Here is a 26,017-nt window from a genome sequence, read left to right on the forward strand (position 1 = left end):
AAAAAAAAAAAAAAAAAGAAAAGAAAAGAAAAAGAGAGGAAATGGCCAAGAGATGGAGGAAATCCAAGAGAAAATGATATTGCCAAAGTCTGTCAACAGTATTACAGGTTGCAAGAGATAGCCCTGGATTTATTGATGAAGTTTTTGATTTTGTATTTATCTTGGTGTGAATAGCACAGTGCAATGGTTCTCACACTTTTTGGTTGTACAAATTATTGTATACTCTTAAAAATCATTGAGGACCTGAAAGAGCTTTTGATTATAAGAACCCCAAAGAGATCACATCTCTTATTTATCCTACTAGAAATTAAAACTGAGAAAATTTTAAACATGTTAACTTACTTAAAAACAATAATAAACTTATTACCAGTTAATATAAATGTTGATGAAAATAACTACTTTAAAACAAAACAAAATTGAGAACAGTGGCAATGTTTTACATTTTAGGAAATCCCTTTAATATCTGGCTTAATATAGAAAACTAGTAAGTTCACATATCTTGTTCTGCCTTCAATCTGTTTTGCTATTACATGTTATTAATATATAGTCTCTGGAAAACTCCATTATATTATCATCAGAGAATGTGCATGAAAAAATAACATATTAACTATGAAAATAGTTTGATCTGGCAACCCCCCTGAAAGGTTTTCAGGGATTTCTAGGGATCTGGGGACCCCAGGGCAGGAGAGCTTGACAATACTGTGAACCTCATAAATAAGATCTTTTTGTCGTAATGAAAAGTAAGCTAGATAGACTTGACTGAAGTTTCAAGGGCTATTTGATGAGAAGTGGAGGTTGTTTCATTGACATTATTCTCTAAAGTTAGGAATGGACTCTACAACATTCATTCAATTAATTCATTCAGCATACATTTATTTAGCACATATTATGTGCCATGAAGTACTCTAGATGCTGAAGACACACCAGTAGACAAAACAAAAAATCCTTGCCTTCATGAGACTTCTAATAAAGTGGTAAAATAGTGTATCAGAGAGTGGTTAAGTCCTATGCAGAAAAACAATGTAAAGAGGTCTAGAGAATGCTGGAGGGATTTGCATATTTCAGTAGAATGGACAGGGAAGGCCTCTTTAAGAATGCAACATTTGAGCGAAGACCTGAAGGAGGAGAAGCCATTTGGATATCTTTTGAAAGGGTTTTTCCAGCTATTTAACAAATTAATTTCTTAACATTTGAAATTTTATTTATATGTAGTCTTTAATCAAATATCCATTGTATATGACATTAGCTGCAGGTATAAGGAAATAAGACAAGAGAACTGAGGTTTATTGAGTGCCTGCCATGTATCAGGCACGGTGCTAAGTATTATGAATGAGGTTTGGTACCTTCACTAAGATTTACAACTTAATGCAGGAGGCAAGGTGTAGACATACACTTCCTGCAGTCTGGGTGTTTGCAGTTCTTATGAGGAGGGAGAGTTGGCTTGAAGTTGCATTGCCAGAAGTAATGCACCTGACCTACCTGAAGTCTACGCCTCCCTTTCCAGATGAATTAGGGTGCAGAGGGTGCTCTCCACTATAACAGAGGGGAAGCCAGCAAGTTAATACCTGATCACACCTTTTATAGAGCACTTTGGTTAACAATGTGTCTTCACAAATTAACTCATTTAACCTTCATAACAATAAGAAGCAGATGTTCTAAGAAGTGTTACTGTGTCTCTCAGAGATGGAGAAAGGCTAAGAAAGCTGGGTAGTATGACAAGGCAGTTATAAGGTAGAGTTGGACCTAAATTTAAGATAATCTGCTTCAAGCACAGTGCTTTTCCCACCGCAGTGCAGCTGTTATGAGCAGCTGCTGAAATAAAACAGCTTGATATTCTCCTGACTCAGTCCTCCCACTGACTCGAAAGGAGGGTGAGGTTGATGTTGGGGCGGAGGTAGACCTCAAGAAGAAGCCAACAAAGTCACACACAGCGCTCCCCACCTGCGTTTGCGCAGGGGAGAAACACGCAGTCCAGAAAAACGCCGGGGATTCTGGGTTGAGCAGCCGTGGAGCTACCTCAAGGCGGAACTGGGGAGTCCAGGGCTTCGGCAGCGTGAACACCCGGCGTGAAAGGAAGGTGGCAGAAGTGGAGCGGCGCGCATGCGCAGCAGGTCACTCTACTGAAGGGCTGAGGCGCACCGCGGCGGCCAGCTGGGCTCGGAGCGGAGTGGGGTCAGGATGGACGAGGACGTGCTAACCACCCTGAAGATCCTCATCATCGGCGAGAGTGGGGTGGGCAAGTCCAGGTGAGGCGGAGGTGCGGGTCGTGACGAGGGTGGCTGGGCTCTTTCTGCCCCGGTGGCTGCTGTCTCCTGGGCCGCGACGGGAACTGTAAACTGCAGCGGCGGGCTCGGGCCGGCTCCGCATGCGCTCTCCTCGGCCTCTGGGCCGCGCTCTCCCGCGGCTTCTGCTCCCCTCTCCCCACCCGCGCCTGCCTGGTTCCCGGCCTCTGCCAGGCCCAAGTTCTCTGGGTCGCTCTCCTTCCTGTAGCGCCGAGAAAACACCATTCCGAGGGCCGCCACTGGGCCGGTCGGTTTGCTGCGCGGAGCTCAGGGCGTGGCGGGCTGGTTTGGGCCCGAATCTGACCGGGGGGCGCCTTGCCTCGAGCCCCTCGGGGTTGAGGTTGCCTGTCACCCCGAGACCCGGGAGACATAACTTTCCCACTTGAGGGTTTCTGTGGGGCCTTCTCTAAATACATAATGTCCTCGGGAAGTTTCGTGACGCCTTAGGTCCCATTCCTGGCCTGTTCGGGCGCAGCTTAATGTCGATTCTTTTACTTTTTTATTAGTCGGCTGTGAAAGAACTGGATCTTGTGACTGCTGGAAAATTTCGCTTTAGTGTAAGGTCCGAGTGCTTCAGCCGTGGGCCACCTTTGAAAATAAAATGTAATTGTTATTTCTCATTTTGCCACATCCTATGGAGACAAGATTAGTGTTGTCCTTTCATTTTTGACTTTTTCCTTGGGGAAAATAATATTAACAGTGGAGTTGAGTATAAGGTAAGACATGGGTCTAGGTGGATGTTGCTAGAGGGCTGTGATTTCATCCAGGTCTTGGAACAGAGTTCTCCAGGTGATGTCATTCTTGCCATCTGATTATGAGTAGGTTATGTTCAAGGCCGTCTTGATCCTTAAACCACATTTACACTCCAGGGGCTGTAATCAGTTTCATATTTTAGCTATACCTTCTGGTACACATATCTTTCAAATAATTTTTTATATTTCATAAATTGAAGTAGCCTTAATTCTACAAACTAGAATGAAAGCTCTCCTCAAATAACTTGTAAAAGTCACTTCGTAAAGTCTTACTTTTTAAAAGCTTCTTCAGAATTTGAAAGCTTATGTAATATATTCTGATATTATTTACTTATTTATTTATTTTTTGAGACGGAGTCTCGCTCTATTGCCAGGCTAGAGTGCAGTGGCGCCATCTGGGGTCACTGCAACCTCCGCTTCCCGGGTTCAAGCGATTCTCCTGCTTCAGCCTCCCGAGTAGCTGGGACTACAGGCGTGCACCATCATGCCCAGCTAACTTTTGTACTTTTAGTAGAGATGGGGTTTCACCATGTTGGCCAGGATGGTCTCGATCTCTTGACCTCGTGATCCTCCCACCTCGGCCTCCCAAAGTGCTAGGATTACAGGCGTGAGCCACCAGTCTGACAACACGTTTTCATAGTCCTCCTCATGTAATGTCCTCTGTGTCTACTGGAATGAAGGATTTGCATATACCAAGGAATAGAATAATGAAATACTATGAGTTAGCAAACCCGCATGATTTGTCTCTGTGTGTGTAAAAGGCATGAGTAAAATTATTTACATGATCATCTATTATTGCACATACATATTTGAGGCTTAAAAAGTTAATGTAAACATTGTCTTAATAGGAATTTCACAGCCTGTGATCTTTCTTTTTCTTTTCTCCTTTTCTCCTTGAGATATGGTTCTCATTTAAGTTCAGGCATATGAAATTAGTGTTTTTGAAGTCAAGAATGGTTGGTTGTCATTTCACGTAGTTCAACCCAGTACATGGTCGGTTAGCACTTTTTCTAAATGTATTGCATGGATGACGAGTTAGGGTGTGTTAAAATTTCCGGAAGGTTAACTGGAGTATATAAACAAAATTCCTCTGCTCTACCCGCTGTTTTTTTGAGACAGGGTCTTATTCTGTCACCCAGACTCAAGTGCAGTGGCATGATCATAGCTCACTGCAGTCTCAATCTCCTGTGCTCAAGTGATCCTCCCACCTCAGCCTTTTGAGTAGCTAGACTATAGGCATGAGTCACCATGTCTGACTAGTGTTTTTTTATTTTGTATAGAGAGGAGGACTCACTGTGTTGCCCAGGCTGTCTCGAACTCCTGAGCTCAACATATCCTCCTGCCTTGACCTCCCGAAGTGCTAGGAACAAACGCATGAGCCACCACAACCGGCCCTACTTCTAAAATTTTTTTCATAGATGGGATTTTCCTATGTTGCCCAGGTGGTCTCCAACACACGGGCTCAAGCCAACCTCCTACCTCATACTCCTAAAGTGCTGGGATTACAGACACAAGGCATGACACCCAACCTAGGTTCTCCTTGTAGAGTAAGGCATGTTAAGTGGATTTATCAGTCTCCCTGGTTCATGCCACCGAAACAAACAAATTTACCGTGGGCCTAATCTGTTTTAAACTTTTTCCTCAATACGTAGCAATGGATAATCAACTGCTCGCTGCAGGTTTTTATCACTATTTCTTTCGTGAAAGGATTACATATAGTGAGAAAGTTGTCTTATTTGTCTAGATATACATTATTGGCCTATGTGGTATGCTATGGAAAACAATCTTAAGCACTTATGTTTCTGGATAAGATGAGGATAAATGACTCCACTGAAATAGAAGTCTATGCCTTTTAAAGTGAATTAGTACAAAAACATTTGTTGTGGATATGATCTTAAAGGATTGTTTTAACCAAGTTTGCTTCTATTTCATTACAGAGCTGGAGCTAGTGGAAGTGAGACAGCACTTGTGTTGTTGGGGAAAACAAAGGATATGTTTAATCCGAATTAGTGGATTACTTTCTAGTGTATTTCATAGTGTTAGAGTCTAAAGGGTATGTGATAGTAGTCAGGAGATCAGGATTATGAAACTGGGGCTGCCACTTGTGTGACCTTGTGTGTGATACTTGAATGCTGTAGGCCTTCATTTCAAAAGCGAGGGGGTTGGAATAGAAACCTCTCAGACCCTAAATGTGTAAGACTCCGATTCTGTGGCTAGGCCTGGTGAGGTAAAGAGTAGCAGAATGTATCAAGAACTGGAAGGGATTAGAGAGACCGATTATCTAAATTGCTGTCCCTCCTATGCCCCTTGCCTTCCCATTTTTTTTTTTTTTTTTTGGTGAATTTCATTTGTAAATTTAAAAAATGTAGATTAGTCATAATCACACTCTGTATATTATAAATTTGGTCACATCTAAGTGCCATGGTGGTAGTTACTCCTTCCATCTCTACTTCTGCATGGGAAACATTTTGCTCCTTTAACTTGGAAAATATGAGGGTGTAAACATACAATACTATAAGAATGGTGCTTCTGCCAGGTGCAGTGGCTCATCCTGTAATCCTAGCTACTCAGGAGGCTGAGACAGGAGGATCTCTTGAGGCCAGGAGTTCGAGACCAGCTTGGGAAACATAACGAGACCATGCCTCTAAAAAAATAAAAGTAAAAAAATTAGCCAGCCGTGGTGATGCACACCTGTCATGCCAGTTACTTGGGGGGCTAAGGTGGGAGGATTAGTGAGCTGTGATTGTGCCACTGCATTCCAGCCTGGGTGACAGAGTGAGACCCTGTCTCTTAAAAAAAAAAAAAAAAAAGTGTGCTTCTTAATTATTTTGAGATTGTCAGTTCCTTTCAAAATCTAACAGAGAAATGGACTCTCTGCCCCTTTCAAAGTCTAATAGAGAAATGGACTCTCTGCCTAGAAAAAGGCATACATAGAATACTTTTTGGGCTACCAGGGTACCCCTGTCTAAGATCTGATGTATACCCAGAGCCTGTATTAAAATTTGTTGCTTCACACCATGCCACCAATTCCCTGCCTCTCCTTTGTTAATAGCAAAGGCCATTTAAGGATTAGCAATTATGAGAGAAAAACCTCTGGCTTTGTGTCTGCACATTGCCATATGTACAATAAATAATACCCAATATCATCATTATTGTATTATTATTATGATATTATTACAACTAGTCTACAAGGTAATGTTAACTTATGTTTTTGTAGTAATATTTTCTGTGGTGACCACGTGTAGATATTATGTATCTTTTCTTAAATTATGGGTAACTGAGTATGTTGGGAGAGAATAAAAATTTTATAGGTAGTCTTTAAGAGTCTTACTAGTATTGTTACCTATGTTCCAAGTAAGTAAATATAGTCAAGATGTTAAGTAGATAAATCTAGAATTTGACTCTTCTTTTTTACTTTGATTTTATGATGCTGGTTTTATGGTAAACACAAGAAAACAAAACCAAGTAAGGGAGAGTTAATCGTTCAAATATAATTAATGACACTGGGTTTGGAAACTACCAGGAGGCCATTATGTTTTGCAAAAACTCTGTGGACAAAACATACCTCTACCAGCAATAATCACAACCTATAGAAAGAGTCATAAGATTTTTCTGTAATTTAGATATCTGATGGCTGTTTCTTTGATTTTATTCATGCAAACAGGTCAATTAGGAGAGTCTTATACTTCAGAAGTTAACATGAGGGAAGATTGAATGGCTTTAAAATCAAGGGCTTTAACAAAAGCTTAGATTTTATTTTTGAAGAGTTTCTAATAAGTGACACTTCTGCTTCATAGTAAGTAAAATAATTCTGGAAGATGGAAAATCTTAGAGTACCCTTCTAATCTGGTGTCTTTTGCTTTTATCCTTTCTTTCTAGTTTCTTACCATTTCCTAGGTTTAGTCCTTTGTTCTCTCTTGCCATAACCGTGGCAGTTGTCTTCCGTTGATTTTCTTCCATTTTTTGTTAGTATTAACTTTTCAAAACAAAGAGCAGTACTTGTCTTAACTTTCTTTAAAAGCCTGCAGTAGCCTCCAGTTGCCTACTTGGTTTTACACACTCTACCTAGTGTTTGCCCGAGTCTACCTACTCTGTCCTGTGATCTTTCTTTTTACCTCTCTTTTTACTGTATCTTCTCTTAGGTAGTAGCCATGCTGAGTGTTACAGAATGCTCGGCTTTGGTATATTTCTGGTTTTGCTTGAATTCAGAATGGATTACACAATCAGATTTTTTAAAGCTAGTTTGTTGCATTCTAAGAGACTTTTATTTTTTCCCTTTTCATCTATGTCAGTTAAAGCATGACATGCTGCTATTATCATTTTCTCAGAAGAACATACCAGAACAGTTAAAAAACAACAACAAAAACCCTCACCTTTTGTACTTGGGGGATTGTGTAGAAGAGCATGGGGAATATATTTAATAGTAAACTACTTTGCTCTTGGGATTTTTAAATTGCCTTTCCAGTAATTTAATTTTTCTGTGTATACCTGCTCTGAGGCAGTATTCCTAGGAACAGGCCTACATCAGTTATTTTTATCTGCATCTAATAATTTGTGACCAAATAATCATGAACACATTTATCATATGATTAGAAAATTCAAGTTCCCAACCTGTCTTTTTAATATCTCTTTCAGCCTGCTCTTGAGGTTCACAGATGATACGTTTGATCCAGAACTTGCAGCAACAATAGGTAAGCCTGTGTTTAAAAATTCTATAGAAATGGCCAGTATTTTCTTGCCTTTGGCCTTTTTAATCTAAATCCTTCTACTTTCCTCTCACCACCCCACTGCCTCCATGTCTGTTGAAATCTTATTTGTCCTTCAAGACTTAATTTTGGTATCATTAAATCTCTGAAGCCTTTCTAGATCTTACCAAGAGAAAATAACTTCCTTATCTGTTGTCTCATGGTACTTTATTAAAACTGCTAATGTGATTATCTGTACACACATTTCTTTCCTATACTATGGATTGTCTTTTATTTTGTAATACACAACAGTTATTTAAATACTTATTGTATGCCAGGGACTGCCACTAAGAGGAGGGGTTATAATATTGAATAACAAACTTGGTCTCCATCATCATGGACCTAACAGAGTGTGTTAATTTTGTATGTTCAGCATTTGCTACAGTGTTTGACACGTATTCTTATCTTCACATATGTATTGATACTAGTTATTAAGGATTGTTAGGAGCAATGATACTTAAATGCCTTTTAAGGATAAAATTTAGATCGCCTGAAAGTGGTTAGTCACACTAACTTATGAGAATATATGAGAAGATAGAGGTAAGTATTTTGGTATCATGCGTTTAGACTGTAGACAACGTAAAGGGATGAAGAGACCACTTGGAATAGTTGAAAGGTAGCTACAACGTAAAGGGATGAAGAGACCACTTGGAATAGTTGAAAGGTAGCTGAGCTGAGTCAGAGCTAGATAATAGTCTTGGTTGTCTTTGCCTTGAATTACATGTAATCTTGTTGAAGTCACTTGACTTACTAACTTCATCTGTAAATTGGGAGGTTTTGGGGAGAGAGAGTACTTTTTTTTTTTCAGCTTTAAAATTTCATGATCTGATGAGGAGAATATAGTAAAGATGATCCTAGCATTATTGTTAGGGAAAATAAAGAGTTCTCTTAACTGCCTTTATTTGTTTTCATTGATTGTATGTCTATTTTTAAAATTTTATTGTGAAAAAATTTCAGACTCACAGATTTGTAAAAATAGCACAAATAATTCTTGTGTATCCTATTAAATTACTCCAAATGTTAATGTTTGTCACATTTGCTTTATCATTCTCTCTCTACATACACACAGTATTCTTTTTTAAAAAAATGAATTGAGAGTAGATTGTAGACACGATGTCTTCAACGTCTGCATACTTTAATGTGTATTTCTTTAATGAACATAGATACATTTTATTGTCTATACACAGATTTTATCCGTTGTCCCATTAATGTCCCATATAGCAAAAGGCAAATAATTGTTTCGGGTCCAGGATCATACATTGAATTTAGTTACTTCTCTTTAGCCTCTTTTATTTCATTTAATTAATGAATTAATTTGTTTTCGAGACGGAGTCTAGCTCTGTTGCTCAGGCTGGAGTGCAGTGGCACCATCTCAGCTCAGTGCAACTTGCGCTTTCCAGGTTCAAGTGATCCTCCTGCCTCAGCGATCCAAGTAGCTGGGAGTACAGGCGCATGCCACTATGCCTGGCTAATTTTTTTTGTATTTTTGATAGAGACAGGGTTTGCCATGTTGGCCAGGCTGGTCTCGAGCTCCTGACCTCAAGTGATCTACCCACCTCGGCCTCCCAAAGTACTGGGATTACAGGTGTGAGCCACCGCGTCAAGCCTCTTCAGCCTCTTTTAATCAGCAATTCTTCAGTCTTTATTTGCCTTTTCAGGGCCTTGACATTTTTGAAGAGTAAATAATTATTTTGTAGAATGTCTCTCAATTTGTATATGTCCAGTATGTCCTTACAGTTAGATTCAGGTTATGCAGTTTTGGCAGCAATTCCACAGAAGTGTTTTTCAGAGCATAGTGTCAGGAGGCACATTGTGTCTATTTATCCCATTTACTGGTGGTGGGACTTTGGTTACTTAAGGTGATATATGCCAACTTACTCCTCTGTGAAGTTATTATTCTTCCCTTCATAACTAATATATTTCTTGTATAGAGATATATTGAGACTATATAGGTATCCTCCTTCTTATACTTTTTGCCCTCCTGTTGTAGCATCCATTGATAATTCTTGCCTGTGACAAGTGATAAGGACAGTATATGATCTTGTCATTCCAACTGTGATGGTTATCAAATGGTGATTTTTTTTAAAATGCCATCACTCTGTCTATGTATCTTGTTTGGAATTCTTTAAGTAATTCTTCTTCTGTAAGAGCTCTTCTGTAAGAGCTTTTTTTTTTTTTTTCTTTTTTTGTGAGGCAGTGTCTCACTGTGTTGCCCAGACTGGCCTCAGACTCCTGGGCTCAAGTGATCCTCCTGCCTCAGCCTCCCAAGTAGCTGGAACTACAGCCATGTACCACCATGCCCAGCTCAGGAGGAGCTCATGTTTGTTTGTTTCTTTTTCTTCATGTGAACTCATGGTGCCTCTAAATTTTCAATAAGGCATTACTTAGCTTTTGCATGATATTAAGATTTACATATTTACTCTTATTTGTGTCATAGGAAAGGGAATCATTTAAAATACGAATACAAAATCCATTGTAATTTGGCTTTGTTGTATTATAATAATAATTATTATTTAATTTTATTTATTTATTTTTAGACAGAGTCTTGCTCTGTTGCCCAGGTGGGAGTGAAGTGGCACAACTTTGGCTCACTGCAGCTGCCTCCTCCCCGTTCAAGTGATTCTGGTGTCTCAGCTTCCTGGGTAGCTGGGACTATAGGTATGCACCACCACACCTGGCTAATTTTTGTATTTTTAGTAGAGACGGGTTTTGCTATGTTGGCCAGGCAGGTCTTGAACTCCTGGCCTCAAGTGATCCACCCGCCTTGGGCCTCCCAAAATGTTGAGATTATAGGTGTGAGCCACTGTGCCCAGACTGGTGTATTATTTATTCCTGTAAAAATTACTTAGTAGTAAAACCTTATTTTGGTCAGAACCTGCCTGAATACATATTGGTAATGGCTAGCTAGCCAGGAGGAGAGCAGTAGCAACTGGCAGGAAAATAAACTTGCCTAAAGTTAAAATTTTACTGAAGGAATGAACATACATATAATATTAACTGTCTTCATTACAAACCCAAATGGAATTTGGGGACTTGTAGCATGACAAATTGTGAGTTGCCCTTATTACTAAAAAGGCTTTGTCTTCTGCAAAGACAAATACTAAGATTATAGTATGCTGGTGAAAATATATATAATTTGTTCCCCAAATAGGCCCTGGATCTTGAATATGTTGAACAAAATATCTTTTACATTGAAGCATCAGATTACTTTCTGCCTTAGGTAATAACATATATGTGTGTGTATATATATATATATATATATATATATATATATATATATATATTTTTTTTTTTTTTTTTTTTTTGTGACAAGAGTCTCGCTGTGTTGCCCAGGCCGGAGTGCAGTGGTGCATGATCTCAACTCACTGCAATCTCCGCCTCCCAGGTTCAAATGATTCTCCTGCCCCAGCCTCCCACGAAGCTGGGATTGCAGGTGTGTGCCACCATGCCTTGCTAATTTTTATGTTTTTAGTAGAGATGGGGTTTTACTATATTGGCCAGGCTGGTCTTGAACTCCTGACCTCAAGTGATCCACCCACCTCAGCCTCCCAAAGTGCTAGCATTACAGGTGTGAGCCACCACGCCCAGCCCACACGAGTTTTAAAAATAAAAACAATTACTTAATGGCCTTGTGAAAATTAGTGTTTTATGAAAATTGGTATTTTACCCCACAGTAAAATAGTAGTAAGGAAAGTGTATTGTTACCTTTTAGTAACTTAGACACTTAAGTTTCTGTCTTGTATAAAATACTCTTTTAAGATAATTGTTGGATTTGGGATTTGCAGATGGTACTATAAAGTTAGGATTTTTCTTTGTTGGCAATTAGCTAAAAACAAAGAGAGGGAAAAACTGACACACAAACCCAGCGTTCCACTAAACTAGAAGACAGTTAAGAACCCCAAGCCACAAAGTAGGTGGAATTGTTGCCAGGAGCAGTGGCCATCAGGCTGGCTGCATGTGGGAATAAGTAGGTAGGATGCCATGGCTGTGGAGCTCAGAGACAGCAAGAAACACCCATGAAACTGCAAGGCCGCCCTGAGGTATAAAACCTAAACCCCTTGTTTACAAAAGTGAAATGGGTTTCTTCAGCTCAAGGCAGGAGCTTTCCTGCACCTGGTTTGATTCTAAGAAGTTGGGGAAATGAAGCCAAACAAGGAGTCACATGAACAAGCCATTTTTGAAGGAAGTAATATGTGTCTATCTCTATAGCAGTTGGGGAGGAGATGACTGCATTGTGAAAAACCTCCAGACTGCCTGTCTGCATTGGCTGTTGAGAAGTAAAATGCTCAACTGTCTCTTAGGTAAATCTCTGAATCACGAAAAAGTTGTCAGTCCAGAACTGGAGGCACTCTGGCCTTCTGCATGAACCTCCTACAAATATCAGATTCTGGACAACCAGCACTTCTTCAGAGATGAATAATCAAAAGGAATTCATTAAGCTTGACTGCCACGAATGTTTGGAAATAAAAAAGGAAGAAAGAAACAGAAAAACAAAGGACAGATGAAGAACAGTAACCTAAAATATTGCCATAAAGAAGATGAATATTGTGATCAAACATTTTGCCGTGAGTTTAGAAAGCTTAATGAAGTATTTACTGCTGAGAGCACAAAGCAGTTGATATAAGAGGCCAGGGAAGAAATAGAGTGATTGCATGAGAAAATGCAAGGTAAGCTGGTTGAGTGGAAAGAAAAATAAATGAAATTAGAAAATAAAACCAGTACTGAAATGAAGATGAAATTGAAAGGATCACATAGATAATAGAGAACTGTGGAAAATACAATAAGAGACAGAGTCTAGAAATGGAAAAAGCAGGTAGAATTTACCAAAATTAATGAAAATGTTAAAACGAATTAGAAAGTGATAGATATGGAAATCAGAAAAGGAAATCCAACATATGCATATTTGAGACTAAGAAGGAAACGAAACACAAATATTTAAAAATGTAGTACAAGATAACATTTCTGACATAAAAATAAACACTCATACACACATGTTTTTTTTCTTTTGAGGCAGGGTCTTGTTCTGTCGCCAGGCTGGAATGCAGTGGCACAAACACAGCTCACTCCAGCCTTGACCACCTGGGCTCAAGTGATCTGCTTGAGCCTCCTGAACTGGAACTACAGGCACATGCCACCATGCCCGGATGATTTTTGTATTTTTTTTTGGAGATGGGATCTCACCAAACTGTTGCCCAGGCTGGTCTTGAACTCCTGGGTTCATGCAGTCCTCCTACCTTGGCCTCCCAAAGTGCTAGGATTGCAGGTGTCAGCCACTGCTCTCAGCCTACAAAAATATCTTGACAAGTTTTTTTTTGTTTGCTTATTACATAGGAGTGTTTGATAAAAGATAGTATTAGGTTTCTTTTTCTGCTATGACAGGATCACATGGTGGTCCTTAATCAGGTACTTATCTAAGTAATTGGTAGCATAGATGGAATTGGTAAGCATGGAAATTAGATCCTGTAGAAATTAGTTATACTAATTTTTTATAATCTGATTAAATAGGCACAATTCGCTTTATCTTGTTTTTTATTTTTTTATTTATCCTGTTTTATGTACCTTTTGACTATAAAAAGGGTGCTTTAAAAACAATTTTCAAATAAAAACCTAGAAAATGAATGTAAAACCATTTTTCTACTTCAGACTGGGTCACAACATATTTCTTAATCTATTTTAAGACTTATAATTGTTAAAATATGTGAAAATGTCTTTTGAGGGTTGGTATATTTCAACTACACTTAGACAAATTGTGGTTGTTATGGGTTGATGTTATTTCCTTAGTGAGCTTTCAAAAATACCTATGACTTCTGCTGGGCGTGGTGGCTCATGCCTATAATCCCAGCACTTTGTGAGGCCAAGGCAGGAGGATCACTTGAGCCTGGGAGGTCAAGGCTGCAGTGAGCTGTGATCGTACCACTGTATTCTAGCCTGGGTGACAGAGCAAGACCTGTCTAAAAAAAAAAAAATTTTTTTTTTCATGACAAGCTTAAATAATATTGGAATTATCTGTTCTTTAAAGGTTACATTTTACCTGTTGAATCAATCTGATCCTCCTTCCTTCTTTACCATTCCAACCTCTTCAAGTTTTCTATTCTTAGAATAGTCTTGGGAGTGTAACTTGGAAAGTATTCATTTTCTCTTAAGATAGTTGCACGTAGTATTATTTTAAACTTTTCATTATCTGTGATCGTGGCTCTTCATTTCTAAAATTGTCTATTTTTGTTGTCTTTTCCTAAGGAATGTATCTATTTTATTGTTTTGAGGATTGCTTTAATTTTTTTTCCCTCGTTGTTCTTCCTGCTTTTCTTTTGGCATTATTTTTTTGGTTTGTTAAGATAAATATTAAGTCCCCTTATTTTTAGTGCTTATTCTTTGTTAAAGATGTTCTCTAACAACCAATTCTGTGTTCCATAGGTTTTGGTATGGAGTGTTTCTTTGTCATTGCTCTGGATACTTTGAATTTTCAGTTTTGTTTTCCCCTTTGAACATTGGAAATCTTTGGGCCAGGCGCAGTGGCTCACACCTGTAATCTCAGCACTTTGGGAGGCCGAGGCAGGTGGATCACTGAAGGTCAGGAGTTCCAGACCAGCCTGGTCAACATGGTGAAACCTCCATCTCCCCTAAAAATACAAAAATTAGCCAGGCGTGGTGGCAGGTTGTGTGTAATCCCAGGTACCTGGGAGGCTGAGGCAGGAGAATTGCTTAAACTCAGGAGATGGATGTTGCCGTGAGCCAAGATCGTACCACTGCACTCCAGCCTGGGTGACAGAGAGAGACTCCATCTCAAAAAGAAAAAAAAAAAAAAAAGAAAGAAATCTTTGATTTCTGTACCTTAGTCTGTATTCCTTAGGCTATACCTTAGTCAGAAGGCTGGGGCTAAATCCAGCCTCCCAACTTCTAATTTGGAATTCTTTTAATTATTTCACAGTATATCAACCACAGATTTGACCTGAATGTCAAAGAATGCTAAATATAATTAAGAGGGAAGCAGTAAAATTAAATGTTAATTAATTAAGTGTGCCTGGGTCCACTTCTCTTAATAATTCAAATTATCAGCTAGAGTTGAAAAAGAAGTAAGAAAAGGTTGAAAATAGATGAACCAGGCGAATGCAAAAATGCAAAAGTCGTGTGATAAAATATAGCCTAAGTTAGGTAGAATTTAAGTTTAATGCACTGGACAGAATAAAGTGGATAGTATATAATGTTGGCCCAGTAAATTAACTAAGCAGCTATAAGAGTCATAAACAAGTAGGCACCAAATGTAGAAGCTCTCTATAAATAAAGCTTCAAAACACAAGAAAAGAATTCGATGAGGGCTGGGTGCAGTGACTCACGCCTGTAATCCCAGCACTTTGGGATGCTGAGGAGGGCGGATCACCTGATTTCAGGAGTTCGAGACTAGCCTGTCCAACATGGTGAAACCCCGTCTCTACTAAAAATACAAAAATTAGCCAGGCATGGTGGCTCACACCTGTAGTCCCAGCCACTCGGGAGGCTGAGGCAGGATAATCACTTGAATCCAGGAGGCAGAGGTTGCAGTGAGCCGAGATTATGCCACTGCACTGCAGCCTGGGTGACAGAGTGAGACTCTGTCTCAAAGAAAAAAAAAAAAGAATTTGATGAAAATACAGTTATATTAGATTTGCTGCATTTATTTTGTAGATAGATAGACCCAAAAGATACAGATAAAGGCACAGGGAATTGGACTAACAAAATCAGCAAATCTTTTGAATAAAGACCTCACGACTTTAAAAGCCCATGGAACAATTATACAGAATCAATCTCAGACTTGACCACAACAAAGTAAATCCTAAATTGAAAAGAAGTAGAGGTTTTACAATACACATTCTTGACAATTTATTCTTTCAGAAAATATGTTTTACCTATTGTGTTTCTTACATATGAGTTCATGGCAGTTTTTTAAAAAAATTATACATTAAAGTTGATTTTTTTGGTATACAGTTTGATTTTTAACATATGTATTAAAACAAATGTTTATGGTCATATAATTGCCACCACCACAGTCGGCATACCAAATAGTTCCATCATCCCCAAAACTACCTGGTGCTATCCCTTTCTGTTCTATTCTAGTCTGGTCCTCCTGCCTCTAACTTCAGCAGCCACTTACCTGGTCTCTAGTTTTATCTTTTTTGAGAATGTCATATAAGTGGAATCATATGGTATGTTACCTTTTTTTTTTTAATTATACTTTAAGTTTTAGGGTACATGTGCACCTTTGAGACTGCTTTCACTTAGCTTAATGCCTTTGAGCTTCATCCAAGTTCCTGTGAATTGTTTGTTCCTTTTTATTGCTGAGCTGTATTCCATTGTGTGGATGTACCACAGTTTTAGTTGGTTTATCTATTCATCAGTTGTAAGACATTTGTGTTGTTTCCAGTTTTTAGTGATTATGAATAGTCCTGTTGTAAACATCCAGGTATAGGATTTTGTATGAATACTAATTTTTATTTCTTTAGAATACATACCCAGTAATGGAATTGGTGGGTCATATGATAAATGCATATTTAACTTTGGAAAACAGTTTGTGTGTATTTTTATAAAGTAGTTGTATCATTTTTACATTCCCACTAGCTTCATATGAGAATTCTTATTCTTCTATACCCCTCACCTATTATATGTCTACAAGCAGCCTTATTTAAATTTTAACCTGTTTTCAAATGGGTAAGTAGGTATGTGTTCAGATCTCATTGTGGTTTAATTTGAATTTTGCTAATGACTAATAAGGTTGAGTATCTTTTTAATGTCTATACACACATTTATATAGACTGTATATGTGTATTTTTTTGCAGTGTCTGTTCAAATCTTTCATTAATTTTTAAGTGGGTTTTTTGCTTTTTGTTGGGCTTTGAGAGTTTTTGAAATATATTCTGCATTTAAGTCCCTTATTAGATGATATATGCTTTGCAAATGTTTTCCTCCCGGTCTCTGGCTTGTTTTTTTCATTGGTGTAAAAGTGTATTTCTAACAGCATATGTTTTTTATTTTGATGAAATCTAATTTCTTAATTTTTCCATTTATGGATGATGAGTTCAGTGTTGTGTCTTTTGCCTGACAGAAGGTTGCAGTGATTTTCCCCTATATTTTCTTCCAGAAGTTTTATAGTTTATAAAGTGTTACATTAAGTATAATTTTTTGAATTAATTTTTGAATACAGTGTGAGGTATGAAGTTGTTTTTTTTCCTTTTGCATATGGATATCCAGTTGTTCTAACACTATTAGTTGAAAAGACTGTCCTTTCTACACTGAATAGCTTTTGCACTTTTGAAAAATTATCAGTTGATATGAAACATGAAGAACAACACATAATAAACCAATAAAACGAAGTGGGGTTTATCCCACAAAGGAAAAGTTGGTTTAACGTTAAAAAAAAAAATCAATGCATACTTCACTACTTTAAACTAAAAAAGAAATATCACGTAATCATCTCAATAGATGCAGAAAATGCATTTGAAAAAAATCCAACATGTATTCTTGATAACATCTCTCAGTAAACTGTGAATAGAAACCTGATAAAGGATATCTATAAAAAACATACAGCTAACATCATACTTAATGATAAAATAAAGAATGTTTTCCCCTTAATATGAGGAACAAAATAAGAATATAAGCTCTCACCACTTCTGTTGTACTAGAAATTTTTAGCCAGGGCAGTAAGACAAGAAGCGCATCCAGATTGGAAAAGAAGAATGTAAAAATCCACAGGAATACAAAATCCATATTTAAAGTATCAATTGTATTTCTATTTATTAGTAATGAATAAAAGGAAGATGAAAAATTTAAATGCAATTTTAAATAAAAATCTATGGAATACCCAGGGCTAAATTTACCAAAATTTGTCAAAGACCTGTAATACTGAAAATTACAAAATACTTTCAGATTAATTTTTAAAGACTTAAATGAATGGAAAGATATAACTTTTTCAGTAGCCATAAGATTTAATATTGCTAAGAGGTCAGTTCTCCCCAAAGTGATCTATAGATTCAACATAATCCCTATCAAAATCCCACCAGGCTTTTAGTTTTAAATCAACAAGCCGATTCTAAAATTCACTAGGAAATGCGAAAGAAGTAGACTAGCCAAAACAACCTGGAAAAAAACCAAAGCTTTATCACCATTGAGTATGACGTTAGCCATGGGTTTTTCATATATGATGTATATCATGTTGAGGAAATTCCCTTCTATTCCTAGTTTGTTGAATGTTTTATCATGAAAGGAATTGAATTTTGTCAAATGCATTTTCTGCATCAAGATGATCATCATGTGTTTAAAAACCTTCATTCTCTTAACGCGATATATTACTTTGATTCATTTTTCTTAAAGTTCAACTGTTCTTGCATTCTGGGAATAAACTTGATTGATTACTGATTCAATCTTCTTACTAGTTATGGGTCTATTCAGGTTTTCTATTCATGAGTAAATTTTGGCAGATTGTGTATTTGTTAGAATTTGTCCATGTAATTATTTTATCCAATTCGTTGACATATGGTTGTTCATAGTATTCTCTTATGATCCTTTTTTTTCTGTAAAATTGGTAGTGATGACCCTATTTTCATATCTGAGTTTTGTAATTTGAATCTTTTCTCTCACTGTCTTTTTTTTTTTTTAAAGTTAATCTAGTTTAAAAGTTTGTCTATTTTGTTGATCTTTAAGAAAAAACAACTTTGGTTATCAGTTTTCCTTATTGTGTTTTATTCTCTAATTATCTGTGCTCGTATTATTTATTACTTCTGCCCTGCTAGCTTTGCACAGAGTTTACTCTTCTCTTTTAGTTTCTTAAGGTATAAAGTTAGGTTATTGATTTGAAGTTTTATTTCCTTTATAATATATTCATTTACAGCTATAAATTTCTGTGCCGGGCATGGTGGCTCATGCCTGTAATCGCAGCACTTTGGGAGTCTGAGGCAGGCAGATTACCTGAGGTCAGGAGGTCGAGATCTGCTTGGCCAACATGGTGAAACCCCGTCTCTACTAAAAATACAAAAATTAGCCAGACATAGTGGCGGGCACCTGTAATCCCAGCTACTAGGGAGGCTGGGATGGGTAAACCACTTAAACCCAGGAGGCAGAAGTTGCAGTGAGCCGGTATCGCATCACTGCACTCGAGCCTGGGTGACAGAGCAAGACTCCATCTCAAAAAAAAAAAAAAAAAAAAAAAAAAAAATCTTTTTTCTCTTAACATTTCTTTCACGGCATTCCCTAAATTTTAATATATTGTATTTTTATTTGTCTCAAGGCATTCTCTAATTTTTTTCTGTGATTTTATTGGTTGTTTAAAAGGTTATTGTTTCATTTTCACGTATTTGTGAATTTGCCAGTATTCCTTCTGTTATTAATTTCTAGGTTTATTCCATTGTAATCAGAAAAATGGTTTGCATGATTTTGGTTTTTTTATATGTATTAAGACTTGTTTTGTAGCCAACATATGGCCTATCCTGGAGAATGTTTCATGTATACGTGAAAAAAATTTGTTGTTATATGGAGTATTCTGTTGGCTCTAATTGGCCTTCAAACCCTTTATTTTCTGTTGATAATATATCTCAGTACACTATTCATGATTGGAAGTGGTGTATTAAAATCTCCGACTGTTTATCATATGAAAAAGACACTTGCACATGTATGTTTATAGCAGCACAAGTCACAATTGCAAAAATATGGAACCAGCCCAGATGCCCGTCAATCAACCAGTAGATAAAATGTGGCATATGTATACCATGGAATACCACTCAGCCATAAAAAGGAACAAAATAATGACATTTGCAGCAAACTGGCTGAAACTGGAGATCATTACTCTAAGTGAAGTAACTCAGGAATGGAAAACCAAACATTGTATGTTCTCATTTATAAGTGGTAGCTTAGCTGTGAAGACACAAAGGCATAAGAATGATACAGTGGAACTTGGGGACTCAGGAGGAAGGGTGGGAGAGGGATGAGGGATAAAAAAACTGCACATTAGGTACAGTGCACGCTGCCCGGGTGATGGGTGCACCAAAATCTCGGAAATTACCCTAAAGAACTTATCCATGTAACCACATACCACCTGTTCCTAAAAACCTATTGAAATAAAAAAAAATAGGATAAGGTATATGGGAGGATTAAAAAAAAAAAACAAGAGGGTGATGTGCTCTGGTTCTGCGGGGAGAGGAAGGGGAGAGGCATGGAAGCTCTGTGTTTGGGACCCTCCCAGACCTCATCCTTATGTGTTTCTTTTTGGTTGGTCCTGATATTGTATCCTTTGTAATAAAACTGTAATTGTAAAAATCTAAATAAAATGTAATTTGTAAAAAAAAAAAAAAAAGTTTTGGAATTCAGTCAGGCAATAAAAATAATCAGTATTTTCAGCGGAGGGTTCGTGTTTAGGAAAATAAATAAATAAATAGAATCTCTGACTGTTGTAACACTATTTTTCCATTTAATTCTATCAAGTGTTTGCTTCATATATACTGGACTTCTGTTCTATGGTGTATATGTTTATAATTGTTGTATCTTCTTGGGAATTGGCCTTTTTATCAAAATATTTTGTCTTTAGTCTCCTAACAGTTTTTGACTTAAAGTCTATTTTGTCTGATTTTAGTATAATTACCTTTGTTATCTTTTGGTTACTATTTGTATGTAATATCTTTTCCTGTCCTTTCACTCTCAACCTATATTTGTTTCTAGACCAAAAGTGAATCTCTGATAGAAAGCATGTAGTTGAATTTTTAAAAAGTATTCTGCCAATCTTTTGATAGGAGAGTTTATTCTATTTGCATTTAATATACCAATAAGGAAGGACTTCTGTCATTTTGCTATTTATTTCCTTAAAGAGTTTTTGTTCTTGAATTCTTCCGTTACTGCCTTCTTATATGTTTAGGGATTTTTCATAATAATATGCTTCGACTCTCTTCACATTTCCTTTTTTATCTATATTGTATATATATTTTCTTTGTGATCGATTTCAGTAAATTCCGGTAGCTTTTAATCTTTCAAGGAAGTTGTCCATTTTTATCTGAGTTGTCAAATTTATTGGCATAAACTTGTTCATAACATTCTGTCATTCATTTAACCTCTGTACAATCTATAAATGGTGCGATTTTTTCATCCTTTATAATGATATTTTTTGTCTTCTTTTTCCTGATCAATTTGACTAGAAGTTTATCAGTTTTATTGGTTTTCTTATAGAACCAACTTTTGGATTCATTGATTTTTGTTGTTGTTTTTCTGTTTTTAATTTCTGGTTTGAACTTTATTTTCTTTCTTCTACTACTTTGGATTTAATTTGCTGCTTTTTCTGTTGTCTTAGTTTAGAAGCCTAGGTCATTGATTTTAGATCACTTTTCTTTTCTAATATGGGTGTTTAGTGCTATAAGTGTTCCTATAAGTATTGCTTTAGTGGCATCATACAAATTTTGATGTTGTGTTTTTCTTTTTCTTTAAAATATTTAATTTAAAATACTTAGAACAATTTCATTATGATGTCTCTGAGTTTTTTTTTTTTTTTTTTGCTAGGGGCTTATTGAGCTTTTTTGATCTGTGGATTTATATTTTTCATCAAATTTGAAAATTTTCAGCCATTATTTCTTCAGATATATTTTCCCCCCTTCTCTCTTCTTTTTCATCAACTCCATATTAGGCTGCTTGAAGTTGTCCCACAGATAATTGATGGTCTCTCATTTTCTTTGAACCTTTTCTTTCTACTTCCTTTTGGGTAGTTTCTTTTGCTGTGTCATCACATTCACTGATGTTTTCTTCTGTAGCATCTAATTTGCTGTTAATCCCATCCAGTGTATTTTTCATCTCAGATATTGCCATTTTTAGCTTTTTTTTTTTTTTTTGAGACAGGGTCTTGCTCTGTTATCCAGGCTGGACTGCAGTAGCACAACCACAGCACATTTCAGCCTCGACCTTTCAGGCTCAAGCCATCCTCATACCTTAGCCTCCTGAGAAGCTGGGACTACAGGCACAAGCCACCATGCCTGGCTAATTTTAAAAGTTTATTTTTGGCTGGGTGTGGAGGCTCACGCCTGTAATCACAGCACTTTGGGAGGCCAAGGTGGGCGGATCACGAGGTCAGGAGATTGAGACCATCCTGGCTAACACGGTGAAACCTCATCTCTACTAAAAATACAAAAAATTAGCCAGGCGTGGTGGCGGGCGCCTGTAGTCCCAGCAGCTCAGGAGGCTGAGGCAGGAGAATGGCATGAACCCAGGAGGCGGAGCTTGCAGTGAGCCAAGATCGCTGCCACTGCACTCCAGCCTGGGCGACAGAGCAAGACTCTGTCTCAAAAAAAAAAAAAATTATTTTTGTCAAGACAAAGTCTCGCTGTTTTGCCAGGGCTGGTCTTAAACTCCTAGCCTCAAGCGATCCTCCCACCTTAGCCTCTCAAAGTGTTGGAATTACAGGCATGAGCCACTGTGCCCAGCCCATTTTCATCTTTAGAAAGTTCTGTTTGATCCTTTTTTATGTCACTCATGTCTACTTAACTTTTTGAACATGTGGTGTACAGTTGTAACATCTGTGTCAGTTCTGAGTCAGTTTCTATTGATTGATTTTTCTCCTCTTCGACAAGACGTATGCTTCTGCCTCCATTAATATCTTCTGGTCTTCCATTCACATACATCTACTGTTGAGTTCATATTTTCTTTGGCCTTTTTCATGAAGGTTATTTGAGTTAAAACTAGATAATATAATTAATGGAGCCTTTGAAATAAGCAGTAAGTGCAACATGAAAATTTACCAGTGTGCCTAAAAAAAGATTCTTGCAAAGAAACTGAATTAAAGATCATATTAAAAATGCAAACACAAATGAACAAGGAAAAGCTGAGATGACAGTTCTGTTTCTGTTGTGAGCTCCATGTTATCCACACGAAGAGATTGAAGACATAGTTCAATCAAATTGGGTAAGAAACTGGCAAAATCAAATCTCTCAAAAAGACTACCACTGCTGCTACCAATTAAGACAAATTACCAGCCACTTACAAAATAGAAGCATGATGAAGAAGCAGTTTTAGCATGTGAGATCTGAAGAGCTCAATTGCTGCATGTGAGATTCACCAGAGGAACCTAGGGAAGATGACTGGGGACTTTAGGGGCCTGGATTTAGATTAGGTGCCCCTTCAGGCTACCTGTGTCTGTTGGCTTTGATGGCAGAACCACAGTGGGCAGTGTCTCCTGTGGATGGTGTTGGTAAGTTTCAGATATGTCAAAAGCATAACTTAGAGACGTTGTTAGTTATCCACATGCAAATTATTCTTATGTCAGAGGCAGTCATTAGACTGTTGACAACAAACATGCAAAACCAGGAAATAATAAAAGAGAAAGAGGAGATGGGGTATGGGAAGACAACACATACATTCTGGAAGCGGCGGGTTTCTTTTCTTGGGTAAAGAAATTAGCTGATAGTTAGGAAAGATGCTTGTCTGCTCTTGAACATGTATCTGGGATTATTAAGAAAAAAAAAATTAGTTCTTTATATACTCCCTGAAAAACCTTGAGAATTTAACTGTAGAGTGTACATGACAGAGGCTATCTCTGTGTAATGTCTGCCAGTGGCTGTCATTTAGTACCTGCACCAAGTCAGAACCATTTTCCTCCTCTGAATTTTCTCAGGGTTTGTGCTTTGCTTTTTTTTTTTTTAAAGCAATAGGAAGAAAATGTAGATGATTTCATGTTGTTTATGTAGATGGTTCCACTTTTAAAATGGCACAGTAGCTTCTTTATTTAGACCTGGTAAATACAAGGTTATTTAGCATGTGGGATTTTTTGTTTGTTTGGCTGTGAAGAAACTTTATATTTAGGTTTTTCTTGGTCTATGTAATCAGCACTGTCCTTTTACTAATGGTTGCCCATCATTCTAGGCTTTATCAACTCCTTTATCACCCCAGCTCAAAACACCAAACTTAAAAATATATATATTTGGTATACAGAAAGACCTGGCATAATGCACATTTTGAATGTGCATTTTTATTACCGAATTTGTATATGTAATGGATCACCACAAGTCTTCCAAGAATTACGAATATATTTCCATATTGGTGACAGGTGTTCTATTAAGCATTTAGTATGTGAGGGTGCTGTTCATCTTAGTTGGGGCTGTTCTGAATTAATTGTGACAAGCTAATAAGATCTTTTGAAAGTTTCTTTCCAAGCTTCTTGAGCTAATGTTTTCCCTCTGGCCAGTGGGGTAGACTGAACTCTTTAAAGACATGTGGGCAGTTGCTATTCATTTAAGCCAGATGGCATGTGTCAACTCCTTTTCCTGGAAAGGGAGAGGTTTCTTTTTTGGCTGCTGTAATAAAGCCTTGTGTGACTTCTTATGAAACTCTTTTCTTTACATAAATTAGTACTTATAGAAGCTTTTCATAGAACTTTGGGCACTCCTCTTTCACTTATGAAGATTCTTAGATGGTTGTATATAAATGTTTTCATGTGTAAATTGTTTCATTGAAATTGTGCTGTAGCAAGTTATTGATTAGGTTATTACATAAAAATAGTATTTTTTTAGGATTAAAACAAAATAAAGAGATTATATGACAAGGAGTGAGTGGCCCTTTAATATTTTTACCGGTTCCCCAAGCTGCTTACAGTCAAGATCTGAGTTAGTGGTTGGCTGGCAGTGGACAGCACTCTTAACAGTAGCATGTGGATGCTTAGGGAGCCCCTGGAAGCTGCCATGATCCACAGTCAGCCATGGATAGTCTTCTTTATGTGAGCACTGTAATTGCAGCTCTTGACTTTTAACATGCATAGTGAGTTATCACCTTAAATTGAATTTTGTTTTTCCTTTTTGGAAGAATGGAAGGTAGGTGAGTGAGTGAATTCTACAAGCATTTGATTTTTATTTATCCTGATTAAATCCTAAGATCCTGGATTTTAATGACACTTTTTATCTCCACATCCAGAATTCTAAGAATTTGGGGTGTGAACTGGGCATTTGATAAAAGTGACTTTTCTGTTTTCTGGTTTTCTTGGTAATGGATTTTAAAAGTCTGTTTTACTGGGAGACTTATCAAAATTTTCATTTCTTTAAGGTGTTGACTTTAAGGTGAAAACAATTTCAGTGGATGGAAATAAGGCTAAACTTGCAATATGGGTAAGAGTTTTTAAAATGTATTTTTAAAATATTAAACTTTTTAAGGATGCAGAAATTGATTTGTGTAGTGTTCTAGAGGTGGTGAATGAACAATTTGTATTAAATAACTTTTGGGAGATTTGATACTGATTAAAGGATAAACAGTAATATCTTATAATTGGGCAATTAGGCAGCTATGTTTTGTTTAAAGTTTTACAATGCATAATTCTTTATGAATATTTCAAAACAGAACAGAATATTAAAAAATCATCTCATCTGCCAAAGAGAATCATAATTGGATATGTTTCTTTGCAGTTTTAAAAAGACTATCTAGACTGAACTAACACTAAAGACAATTTTTAAGGGGAGGAGGAATGACATGATATTTAGGAAAAAATTTTATTTTTCTTGTTTGTTAGTATAGATATTTATAAAATTTGAGGTTTCAAACTTTGGGCTTATTTTTAATGCCTCGTTTTTCTTTACTGGCTTCTTTTCATTTTCCTGTCAATCCAACCATTCTGATCCCCATTGCTGTACTAGCCAGACCTCCTCATGCTAGTGTCAAATAAGGTAGCATTAACTGTCAAAAATATCCAAGATGCTTAGTGTCTATGTTTATCTCTCTCTGTGTCTCCCTTTCATCAGTCTATTTACCCACCTACATACCGATCTATCTATATCTGTCTATCTAAATACGATCGGTTATATATATACATATATTAATTCTAAATATATACTGTTTTATATATCTAATTTTCACATATACTGTGATAATTATACGTATATGTTTGTAACATAAGAAATCATATTAGAACTGATCAGCAGTCATCAAATCGAGACATATTTCCACATGGTGGTTAAATGGTAAATGCTGTTTGTACATCAGTCACAGATTGAAAACAGCAAGTGTTCATGCATTGTATGATGTCATATTTCTTGGCATTCTCTGAATGGCACACTGTTTCTAATACACATCCCCAAATAACAAATAACTATGTAAGTGTGTTTAATGGTTTTATGTCAGTGTTTCCTAACATACAATACTTTAAATTTGTTAACCTGTTTGCCCCTTTCCCCCAAATATGTTTAATATCCATCAGAACAGTAATGTCTAACAGAAAACAATTTGGAAAATGTTGGACTAGACTATGGTAAAATGTGTTGAA

General features: G+C 37.0%; 1 protein-coding gene across 4 annotated transcripts in view; it reads left to right on the plus strand.

Annotated features, from left to right (window-relative positions):
• The first annotated feature begins 1,845 nt into the window (after positions 1–1,845).
• RAB18 (RAB18, member RAS oncogene family) overlaps positions 1,846–26,017 on the plus strand; it is a 35,951-nt gene continuing 11,779 nt past the window's right edge. For 3 of the 4 annotated variants that reach the window (XM_055274999.2, XM_055275001.2, XM_055275002.2), the window contains exons 1-3: positions 2,085–2,246; positions 7,670–7,725; positions 24,808–24,869. In XM_055274999.2, the coding sequence (XP_055130974.1) occupies positions 2,179–2,246; positions 7,670–7,725; positions 24,808–24,869 (186 nt within the window). In that variant the 5' untranslated portion in view covers positions 2,085–2,178. Of the gene's footprint in view, positions 2,247–7,669; positions 7,726–24,807; positions 24,870–26,017 lie in introns of all 4 variants that reach the window. The other variant, XM_055275000.2, reaches the window with a different exon arrangement.

Source organism: Symphalangus syndactylus, chromosome 4 (assembly GCF_028878055.3).
Source record: "Symphalangus syndactylus isolate Jambi chromosome 4, NHGRI_mSymSyn1-v2.1_pri, whole genome shotgun sequence".
NCBI classification, from domain to species: Eukaryota; Metazoa; Chordata; class Mammalia; order Primates; family Hylobatidae; genus Symphalangus; species Symphalangus syndactylus.